The sequence below is a fragment of the Papilio xuthus genome, unplaced genomic scaffold (assembly GCF_000836235.2).
Source record: "Papilio xuthus unplaced genomic scaffold, Pxut_1.1 DF825946.1, whole genome shotgun sequence".
NCBI classification, from domain to species: Eukaryota; Metazoa; Arthropoda; class Insecta; order Lepidoptera; family Papilionidae; genus Papilio; species Papilio xuthus.
In genome coordinates, this window is record NW_013532703.1 from 3,251,441 (window position 1) to 3,263,163 (window position 11,723).

An 11,723-nucleotide genomic window follows, 5' to 3' on the forward strand; every position below is an offset into this window, starting at 1 on the left:
TTCAGTGGTTTAGGCTGTAGGCCGTCACAAAGGAATTTATAAACAAACCCACATACATAATACTTGGCACGTAAACAATTAAACTCTTGTCAATCAAGTAAAAAAAGAGAAAATATGGATGAAGGACTCACTTATTAATCTGTACAAACTAGTTGTACTGCGTAGTTATTTTACGGTGAATTTCCACTGTCGAAACACTTGGAAGAATATGTTGTACCTGTCTTTTTCCCGATGAATGAAAGGGATGTCTATACATGTGTATGTTTGGTTAAGAAATCCACGATTACAAAAACAAAACATTTGACATTATGTCAGGGACACAAATAATTTCCGCATTACTTATAACTTGTAACATCTACCCACGGGCGTATGTAGTCATATTACTGTTTATTTTTTTTTTTATGTTTATTTATTCGTTTAGCATATTTTTGTATGGAATATTCCCACATTACCTCCTTATTGATTCATTTATTGACGATAAAAATATGTTTATAACCTTATATTTTATTTAAGGCTTGAATTCGACAGCTTTACTTATATCGTATTGCTTTTAAATAGAGTTTTATATTTACGTTGTTTTTAGTTTGTTTTCGATTTTTTTAATGCAAGAGGAAAGATCCTTCAAGCAGTAAAAGGTATGCCACAAGAACGCTGCCTCGGTGTTTAGTTGTCAGCACTTAGCATCGGCTATGATGCGTTTCGTAATTATACAATTAACAATGGACGCAACATTTGCTAAAGGGGAATAGTTCATATACATAGAAAATATAAAACATAGTATAGTAGCTTAATTAAATTACGAAATAATAAATAACTTAGAGTCACAGTATAGAATAGAAGGTTGTATTTTAATATTCTTCTTTTGTCTTCTTTTTGCAACTTTAATATTCTGTCCTATCAACTGCAAACTCAACTGTTCTTCAAGAAGTTTCTTCAATATCTCCATAATATCTGCCACTGACGTAGTTTCAGTGACATAATTGTCCATCTTCATGAAGATAAAAGCACAGCTTTCGGGAGTCATCTTTGTAAAAATTTGTTATACTATTGATATTTGATATTTTGTTTATTAAACACGTTAGATTAATTTAATTTTTTAATTTCAAACTTTAATAAAAACAGCAATCTGTTTATTTGTAAGTTTGCTATTTTATTACGACAGGCGTCACTAGAACTATAAAAGCGCAGTTACTACCTGCTTGGTTTTCTTATCACTACGACAGCCATAAACACGAAAAATATACAGCTTATTATTTAAATTAACGCTATTGAATAGTTTGTCAAAAATAAAAAGATAATACTGACGAATACCTTATTTAACATAGGTTGAAGAGGACTTAACGCCGCTTGGATTGACAATGCAGAATACAAAGATGGTTTGCCCGTAAGCCAACCGTAATTTGTAGTCGAAGTATTTGTTCTCTCTTGATGGTATGAATGTTTTATTAAAGATTCAATCTGCGAATAATGTAAATTAAAAATTAGGCTTCATTATGAACTTATAACCATCAAATAACTCAGGGCACGGCATTCAGACGAGAGTATCTTTAAAAATCAAAACTTACATATCGTGTAAGATCCCTTTGCGTAAAACTTTGATCCGAACCAATTTTTTGGGAATCATTTTTTAAGAACATTTTATTTTACTTATCTCCGGTAGACTGAAGGGTAACAGCGGTCTAGAAAAATTAAAAATACATAAATAAAACTTTCATGATAGACATATTGATTCGTGATAACGTCCAGAATTGACATTTATTTAATTTTGTCGCCAATCTCTAACAGCTCAAGTGGTTGCTTTAATCCTTATCATTTCAACAAAGCTTCGATTAAACCAAAATTGAAGTACCAATTAAACACGCTAATAAATTGAATCTACTTATATATTTAATACAAATCATTTAAAAAATTTGAAATCTTACTTTATAAAACATACATATATAACAATATTTTTCCGACTCGTTGTCGATACGCGATATTTTTTTTTAATCAAACAATTTAAATACGTGGATCATTTAACTTAAATCCGTTGCCCGACAAATAAATTAAAACTATTAAAAATGACGTTGCCAAAAAATGATTTCATAAAATGAGTTTTGGCTCTACAAATGATGGAGTTTTAAGGAAAATTATTAAGAATGTTATATACAGAGTGATAATTATATCGAGGGCGTTCTGTTGCGTGCCATTGGAAAATATTACAAGCTTTGTGAAGAAACCAAAGTCAAAATCGAACGTATCCGATCGTATATCTAATGTCATAACTAGATATAAATCAGGCGACGGTAAATTCAAGCCAGCAACAACAACTGCAAATTACCCTAAAGAACAAATAAGTTCCACGCCACAGAAACGTGGATCAACTAGATATCTCATATACTTACCAAAAAGACCGAAGAAAAATCACAAATGTTTCCAAATCGATCCTCTAAGCATAGATAAACACGACAAGAACTTTAAAATGTGGAGCATCAGAGAAGTAAACTCATTGCACAAACAAGGTACAAAAGATTTAACAAATTTGGTTATCGACAAAAGTTATATTACACATGACGGTAAAGTTATTGTTAAATTAAAGAAAAAACCGTTCAGCTTAAAAAGGTTATTTTCAAGTAGACCTAAAGTTGCCATCAATCATTCGATAGCGTAAATACCAAAATACTTTATGCAAAGGTAAAAAAAAATTGTCAAAATGTTTTTACTCACCTTTTAGTTTGTTATTGTAACTTGTGTGTTTATTAAAATTTTGAGGTTATGTTATTACAAGGTGTCAATAAAATACAAATTATTTTCGTGAGCCTTTATTAATCATCGCAGCGTGAATAAATATTTAGTAGAAACTAATAATATACCCTTTCCGGTAACTGGTCGAATGTAATATCACAGAAGAAAATGAGAAATTAAATACCATTGGTATTTTCTCGTCAAAGCGTGTTATTAACTACTAAAAAATAGTGCAATAATGTAAAAATACAAACTTTTATTACCTAGTTGTGCCTTAAAATTGAAAAATAAATAAATATCAATGGAACCCAACTGAAATATTATAACTATAAATTAACTAAATAGTATATTAGTATATTTTTGCTACTGGCAACATTTATTTAGTTTTAAGTTTTGTTTGCGTTGCATATGGCCACATCGCTATGGCGGGCGCCAAGCGCAATAACAAAGCAGGTTTTAAAGCATTTAATAGGAATTGTAAAAGGTAAAAACAGAACGCATTACTCCTATTTATATTATCTTGGGCGTGTTTAAATATGTACAATATAATGGCAGTACTAAATGCTGATAAAATCAATGACCGATTCCTCGTATAATGACGATATCTGAAATAAAGAGTTATTGATAGATTTGAATATCACAAACACAGAATAACTGATTTACACTAGAAATATTAAGTTAAAGTAGATTAAATACAATTAATATCATTTTAAATTATCATTTTAAATTGAAAAACGAACTAAAAGAGGCAGGGCTTGCGGAATTATTTAAGTAAATTAGTCAATAGACCTCTCTTACCGTGAGTTTCTAAGATGATCGTCATCTTTGTCACTATCTTTGATAAAACAGATATAATGTATATTTTTTAAACGGAGATATTTGTCTCAGAAACTCACGATTAGTAATTTAACTATTGTTGAATGCTTACTAATATTATAAATGCGAATGTTTGGATGGATGAATTCATGTTTGTTTGAAGATCGCTCAAATTTGCTATAGATGTAGAACATAGTCTGGAAGAACACACAGGCTACTAAAGATTTTTTTTTAATTTCCGCGCGGACGGAATCGCGGGCGACAGCTAACTATAAAAATTACACATAATTAAAGGTTACGAGTACTTGTATGTGGGGGTGAGTTGGGTGTGGGCATGATTATACTTACTGTGCGACAGCGGGGGTGACGCAGAGCGCCCAGCCGAGCAGACTGGCGGTGGTCTGAACTAGCGCGAACATCGGCGTTGTTGAAACATGGATGTCGTCAGGACTCTCGCACCAACGGAACGCCTAACATACAAACTGTTAATACTGGAAAAGTTGGCACGCCAGGCAGCCTAGGAATCTTGTATTCGACGTGCCAAATTAACTTCTTTTAAATATTGAACATTAAAGGAAATGTCCTCTTTATGAATGTCCCCTAATCAGTCAATTATAAGTAAGCAACGCGTCTGCAATTGCGGATGTCTTTAGCCAGCGATCGCTTCGCTATTAAGGCGAATTCAGGTAGCTGCTTGTTCGTTTGCTTTTTTATGACAAAACTATAAACAGAATTTAATTGTATACTGCTCAAAAAAAAAAAAAATTATTACCACGATTACGCTATTGTACGCAGTTGCGTCATAGTCATGGACTGACTGGTGTTGTGCGTTAGTTTAAAAAAAAAATAACCTTATTGGTCTACCTTTTTTTGATTCGGCGATGGACAACAGCTTAATTGTTGTGAAAATCCCTTTTCATACGACCAGTGTCAGTATTATTAAAAACCATGAAATTTTAAAGTTAAAGAATATAATTAACTTACCATCTGCACGGTCCATTGTGGGTCTATTCCGCATATCTTGAGACTGAAGTATGTAACCACACTAATGGCAATTGTCAGCAATGCGCATATCACGTGCCAGAGTAACGCACGACCCGTGTCAGATGCACCTGTACCGTACTTCCATATGTACGGGTCAGACACATAAATACATAATGCCGGAGCTAGGAACGAACCTGAAAATTATATATTACCAATTTCAATATTAATAAGACCTAAGTGCTTAGTTCTAGCGTAACCTTTTTTTTCTATATATAATAAGATTACAAACGACCGATCGGCCACCAGAAATCGCTGAAATAGCGAAGTGACCGTTGCCCATAGACATACGCAATTGCATATTTGTTGCCTACTTTTAATCGACGGGGGAGAGGATGTACAGAAAGAAAATATTTTCCCTTTCCATGCATCCTCTCATCCGGAAAGTCCACTTTCACTTCCCATCCTATACTTGTAAGAAAAATGTTAGGAAGTAAAAGAGAACTAAATTAGGCCTCCGGGATGTACACTCATCAGACTGTACGCGGAATTGCTTCCACTTGACGCGTGTCTTCTGTATGGTCGTGGTATTTCAACGGGCGAGCCGGGACAATTCGTGCGAAGATGTTAAAGCGGGCTCTATCACTGCAGTGTTATCTTAAGTTTAAAGCCAATTCAAGGTCGATTTAAACATTACTATCTACTAGGGTTTCAAAATCTCCACTGAGGTATGTTAATTTGATGAAACTCTTGAGTACAGCAGTAAGTATAGAATATAGAAGTTACCTATCAAGATGCCGAGGAAGCACTGGTGAGGGAAATGTGTGGCGACGTACATACGCGCCAACACGACAGAGAACAGCGCGAACCCTGATACTGGGTATGCCACCAACTTCCACCACCATATGTAGCATTTTCTAGTAAAAAAAAAAACAAATTAGCTTCAAAAACACATTCTCCATAAAAGGGTCTATTAATAAATAATCTTACTAATATAATCTAAGATGTTTGTTAGAAAGTATCTCCAGAATGCCACAACAGATCATGATGAAATTTGGCATAAATGTAAAACATGGTCTGGAACGACACATAGGCTACTAATTAAGCTTTTTTAATTCCACGCGGAATCGCGGGCGACACCTAGTCATATTAGAACTTCTAACTAAAAAAACAACAAATAAAGTTTAACTGCCATAACAAAAATAAAACTTTGAAAATATATTTTCTATACAATATAGTATTATAATTGGTTACATAGATTCAGAAATCAACTGCAAAAACTTATAAGATACCTATCATTCATAACATGTGATATCCACATAAGCCCCAACAGTAGCACAGAGGCTGCAGTAGCCGAGTGTCCAGACGGGCAGCCAGGCCCTGTCTCACAGGTCTGACTGAACTGGTGCAGATGCGGACGTCGTGTGCCATTGTAAAATGATGTCTCCTGAACCCACCAGTATGGACGGTCTTCTAGTAACCACCTAGAATTACCCAATATCTGCTATTAATTTCATACTCATTTAATGGTATAATTTATCTATTGGTCTTTAGAAGAAAGCTTTTCATTTACTGTATTCCAGTAACAAAAAGATTGTCCTGTTTCTTGCAAAAAACTTAAACTCTCTAATTGCATATAAATAATTATTGGGATATAAATGTTTTTGATAAATCTCCTGAATTAAAAATTTAATATGTGACATTTTCACTATGTAAATAATTTTTTACAAACCATTTCATAATAGCATTGAGCCAACCTCCGAAAGCTAAACAGAGTAATAGTTGAGCAGCAAATACAGAGTCAACAATGGAGACCAGAGGGAACAACACCTCTACCACATTGTGCGGGTTGGATAGATGATTTACAAACTCAAAGAATTCTTCCGATTCTGAAAACCTGTGGAAAATGAATAAAATTGTTAACTTAATGGTGGATCTAGTGTCTCTCTAATCAGCAACCTTACTTAGGTTATAACACAAAAGAATATATTTAAGTAAACTAACTAAAGTCATTTCGTTATCTTATAGTATATAAAATATTGTACACTTAAAATTTAAGTTTTATTGTCCAGATAAATGTAAGATTTTAATTTCCTCCTACAAAAAATAATTAACGTACATATGATGTCATACTTCATAGAGTTTAAATTGCAGTTCAATTAAATAAGACAGCAAAAAAACCTTTATACTGTAAGGATTCTATATTACATATTGTGAAGTGAAATATTTTGATGCAATACTTTTAAGTAAAATTATTAACAAAATGTAGGTACCAATTCTGGACAAACTCAATGCAGGAGACACCAAGCGCGTATATCTGCTCCATTATTGACTCTTATCAATACTAGTCCATTTAAATTAGAATATTAGAATCATGCTCAATGTCTGTTAATCATATTTTGGTTATGATTATAATTTAGTGATAACTGATAACCTAAACCATAACAAACTTTGTATTTTGTAATGTCACGATCGTGTCAGTGTCAGTGTCAGCGTCAGATATCTGATGTCAAAAATTGTGTTTTAAATTCAATATTTGTTCATTACGAAAAAAACCATTCTACAGATTTCTGTAAAATAAAATACATACTTATTAAGTAAACATTGAAACGATAAGCTAAAATAATTTTGTTTAAAATTATATTAAAAATGCTACAAGTGACATCTAGTGGCAAGAAGAGAAAAAGCTTTTCGTTTTTTGTTGCCTTTGATAGCGTGCATCAAATCTAAGTTTATGCTTTTGGTCAAGAGAGGGCAGGACTAATTCTTCAGTCTAGTTTTACGCCATGAAATTTCTTTACAGGTACTTTTACATTATCTAGATAATTTTAACGTAATGTGAAATAAACAAGAATATATCAGTGGCTTCATAAACAATAGCAAAACAAACAAAAATTATGTGAATTATAGTTTCATTTTTAATTTAACTTAAATTGTAAAGTATTGGTAGTCACAAAAATATAAAACTCTTCTTTAGATATTAAATTTGTTCACCCATATACACTATAGTTAATTAACAGAGTTATAATTTTCCTAGATATTTAGTTCATTAACCTTCGGTAGATGGCGCTCATCCTTGGGAGACCCGTGAGCCGGGATTATTGTTTTAATAATTGAATATAATTCTATGGTACGGAATACGAAGGTCCATTCAAGTTAAGCTTCAAACTAACATACTTGATAGATATAATTTTGTTTTATTAAAAATATAATACGATATTTAAACTAAAGCCTTAAAGAAACCTTGAGCTAAATCAACGCTTAAAACCTTTGAGCAAAACACACTTTAAATTAAATGATTTCTTGTTTTCTTTGTAGTACCTACTAAATTAAGAAAATAAACGAGCTTTCTAATACATTGAAGTAGAAGTATACTTAGAAAAATTCTATTTTAGTTCAATATTTTTATAAAACAACAGTACCTGTTTCGCTGACTGTACCCTAACTGGAAACTCCTGCTGGAATTCGACTAATTTAATCTGTGAGCGAGCTCGAGATATTCCTGCAAACGGTATACACATGATAAAATATATCTCATGATATCTGTTTTAAAAATCTTATAAAAACGAATAATTGAACAATGTTACAGTATGTTTTTAAACTATTTATTATCTTGATGTATCATTTTATACACAAGGCCTAAAAAGCAGTAATCCATAGATGTATTAGATTTAAAATGTTGAAATACTAGGTAACCCTTCACTTGTCTTATAAATGTTGAATTTAAATTGATTAATTAACTAACATTTATGTCAAATGACTGGGAGTTAGGTAAAAATAAGACTGTCGTTATTTCTTTTAAATATTGTTTTGTTCCCGTTAACTTCCTGACATTAAAAAAATATATAAAATTTTATAACTTCTCTTAACATTTAATCTCTCGTATAGCAATGCCGACACTCGTAAACGCTGTATGATCACGTAGAATTATTGCATTAAAATATAATCTGGCCCCAACACCGAGTCGGGGGGGAATTGGGGGTAAATCGTTGAAGGTAATATCATATCTCCCTCTCATGCACACTAGGCATTCGTATCTTGCATCTCTGTTACACAGAGGAGGCCATTATGACTGGAGATTTTTAATAAATATTAAATGTCGGACTACAGCAAGTTATTACGCTATTTACTTGTTTAAAAAAGGAAAATTTAAGAGGTAAATGAAAATAAAGACCCGAGAAATTAATGCACGAAAAATAATTTACCAAAAATAGAGATTTTAGACATAAAACTTAAGTAATAAAAACACTTTGAGATGGATTAAATTAAGGCCAAAATTAGTATCCAAGAGAAAATTATTATCAGTATTCTATTTATAACCAAAAAATACATAAAGAAAATATATATCTTTGATATACGAGTAGATATATACGACACTCTTTGACCGCTGAATAGCTAAATATGTTAAAAGAAGAATAACAACTACGAACTATTTCTTACTCACTACAAATATAATATTTTATTTACCTCTTATTATTAGAGATCACCAGCTGCTGTATAAGAACTTCTTATTTGTATAACAATACATAACAATTTATTTTTATAATTAATTCTCACAATCGTGTTACTGTATCGTAAGTAAAACATCAGAGGAAGCCGCACACATGCTACTACATGACCATAATGTCACATCAAACATTTTTAAATACACCACTTAAAACACTAAAGCTCACTCCGTAAACGCTCCTAATATGTCACAGTTAAAAGTATCGGCCAATAAACCGGCAATTAGGGTCGAGATGTGTTTTTTTTAAACATAAATAGAATGGGGGACGCATAATGTGATATCCTTGTTTGTTTCTAAAAAAGGATACGAGCCAATGCGAGCACTCAATTAAATGGATGGCTGTTTATGATATTGCTTAATAGATTTAACTTTTTTTTTCAGAAGCAACGCTTGACACTTACAATTTTCTTTGCGGCCAGTATTATGAATTTTGTTATTTTTTAATTAAATAATTAAAAGTCAGTACATGTAAAAATTAACAATGTTAGATTTGAATAAATTTAGCAATTAGTATTTAAATATTAATACTTTTTATAAGAAATGTAACCTAATATTTATTTTTTATAAAGCGTTAATTTTGAACTAATGTGCGAGCAACATTTTTCACTTACGTTCTTTATTATTTTAACCCTCGAAATGACAAGTAAACAAAAATAGATTTATCTAATAAACGAGATAATCCCGTCGTCCTTTAATTTCGTTATAATAAAATGTGCACATAAAAATTGTAGCATGAAGGTTCCGTCGTTTTGATTTGTTCCATTGAATTGATTGTTGATTTTTAATCTACGCTTTATGAAAATTTAAAACAAAAGACATAATCTGTATTTTCGACTACCGTAATGCGAGTTCTCTTTATAAAATAGTACTTATGTAAAATGAAAGGAAATGAAAGAACTGTTTATTTCTTAGCGCGTAATGTGTGTGTTTGTGGTGTTATTACCCTTCGCCAATATCGCAGCTTAAATCAGGTAAGATATTTAATTGCAGTTTAGAAATATCGTCAATAATTTTTAGCGCTACCTTAAGTCTTTCGCATTCATTACTTTATAAGTGAACGTAAGCAATACAAGTTGACGTTGTTAACAGTTTTTAAAACTTAAAGTGTTTATTAAAGATCAATACTTGCCAATATTATGTAAGAATCTATCTGAATATTCAGCTAATGTGGGACATGTTTTACAAAAGTATATATTCGCGTACAGATCTCCATTTTGAATTATAATGGGGGTAAAATACAGGGTCCCGAAACTTCCCGAGTCGCAGGTGCCACGCGCGCCGCCCCCTCGCGGCAATTTGACAGACTATTAATCCGGATTTAGCAGGTTTTAACCGGATTAGGGGCAGATTTATCCAGTTCTAAGTGGTTTAACTGTACGCTGTTTTAACGACAGTAGCCGTCGTCAGTTGCTAAAATGACTTTAGAATTAAAATGATTCTTATATTTAAAGAGGCTTGATTACAAAGTTAAATATGGTAAAGTAGTGTTAACTTTTATCCAGACTTACATTAGCCCGATTTGTAAGTAGTATACATTCAATCGCTTTTTTTTTGCTTGCTTTAAAAATGATAAGTAAATAATTAAAAGCTTTACCTTTACACTTATTTATATTTAATTTGGTTGGCGCCTTAGCTTCCAAACTACGCTGCCCTGTGCTTCATGAGCCAATCCCTTCCACTTGCACTTCAATATACATATAAGAAGTCCCTCAAAACATATCTAATACATCCTATCTTAGGCTTTTATGATAAATAAATCTGTTATAGAAATGTTTCCTTGTTGTTTTTGCCTCAGTCTTTCAAGTAATATACTAAAAAGTTCTCTGCTTCGTTATTTTTATAACATTATTTATTGCACATTTTGCATCGTAATAACCTGACCACAATTTTTTTGAAAAAGTTATAACTTTCTTAACCAAAATGTTATGAGCGATGCAAAAAAAGTAACAAGAATATTGTAAACCAAAAGGCGCGACCTTTTCGTTCGCCGCCATTTCAAGGACACCGCACAATAGGAACAGAAAATATTTTGTCATTTCGAACATTTAGTATGGACCGTGACTGAGTTGTCTATGGCCGACGGGACCGCCTTTCGGTCGGAGAAATTGTTTTACAACTTTATTCAATGTCACCACTTTACAGTAGTGCATTATTGTTATATTACAACCATAACGTAATTCCTATACTACCGCAATTTTGGGCACATTAAAAATGGTCGTTGCCTTTATTTTAAAATTCTACATCCATTGTCTATGGCGGTAACTTTGACGACCATAATTCAATGAATTTCAAATTTTTACAAGAACTAACAAATAAATAAGCACAATTTTATTATCGATCCATAAAACCCTGAGCGAAAAAAAATATTTAACTATAGAAATTATTACGAAAACCACAATATTTATATAACCTAATATTTTCGCCACATTTTTACTGTTATAGACCTTGCAACATAGATAAAATTATCGACTTGTTGACATAACAATATAATAGATGGTTTAATTTATTAATACCAAGCAAAAAAACTAATAGCTATTGAAGACCTCGCAAGATCTAAGATGGCCTGAAAGGTCTTGTTTTCATTGTTGAATATGTATTCGAATATGGATTAGTCGTACAAATCTGCTAACATTCAATTTAAATTTAGAATAACATATACTGGTGTAAGACAATGTAAAGTGAAATTTTATCTTTA

At 32.0% G+C, this 11,723-nt stretch overlaps 2 protein-coding genes across 2 annotated transcripts; both read right to left on the reverse strand.

Moving 5' to 3' along the window:
* Positions 1-418: 418 nt before the first annotated feature.
* LOC106124217 (uncharacterized) lies at positions 419-1,734 on the reverse strand. Its single transcript, XM_013320685.1, has 3 exons — positions 1,566-1,734; positions 1,312-1,458; positions 419-1,024 (listed from the first exon to the last, which is right to left on the reverse strand). The coding sequence occupies exons 1-3, from the start codon at positions 1,635-1,637 to the stop codon at positions 797-799; spliced, it is 447 nt and encodes a 148-aa protein (XP_013176139.1). The 5' UTR covers positions 1,638-1,734; the 3' UTR covers positions 419-796.
* A 1,311-nt stretch (positions 1,735-3,045) lies between these two features.
* Positions 3,046-7,031, reverse strand: G6P (Glucose-6-Phosphatase). The gene is made up of 7 exons (XM_013321994.1): positions 6,795-7,031; positions 6,254-6,418; positions 5,814-6,005; positions 5,308-5,438; positions 4,525-4,718; positions 3,889-4,010; positions 3,046-3,329 (listed from the first exon to the last, which is right to left on the reverse strand). Exons 1-7 carry the CDS (start codon positions 6,845-6,847, stop codon positions 3,101-3,103), a joined length of 1,086 nt encoding a protein of 361 aa, XP_013177448.1. The 5' UTR covers positions 6,848-7,031; the 3' UTR covers positions 3,046-3,100.
* Between the last annotated feature and the right edge of the window lie 4,692 nt (positions 7,032-11,723).

Bases quoted from the DNA above. Each gene is read 5' to 3' on its own strand.
- LOC106124217 (XM_013320685.1), bottom strand. From the start codon at position 1,637: ATGTTCTTAAAAAATGATTCCCAAAAAATTGGTTCGGATCAAAGTTTT. The intron at 1,459-1,565 runs GTAAGTTTTGAT...CATTATTCGCAG, and splicing joins AAAGGGATCTTACACGATAT to ATTGAATCTTTAATAAAACA. The intron at 1,025-1,311 runs GTATTCGTCAGT...ATTTTTACAAAG, and splicing joins TTCAACCTATGTTAAATAAG to ATGACTCCCGAAAGCTGTGC.
- G6P (XM_013321994.1), bottom strand. From the start codon at position 6,847: ATGGAGCAGATATACGCGCTTGGTGTCTCCTGCATTGAGTTTGTCCAG. The intron at 6,006-6,253 runs GTTTGTAAAAAA...GGGTAATTCTAG, and splicing joins CTCAATGCTATTATGAAATG to GTGGTTACTAGAAGACCGTC. The intron at 4,011-4,524 runs GTAAGTTAATTA...TTTGTATGTTAG, and splicing joins CACAATGGACCGTGCAGATG to GCGTTCCGTTGGTGCGAGAG.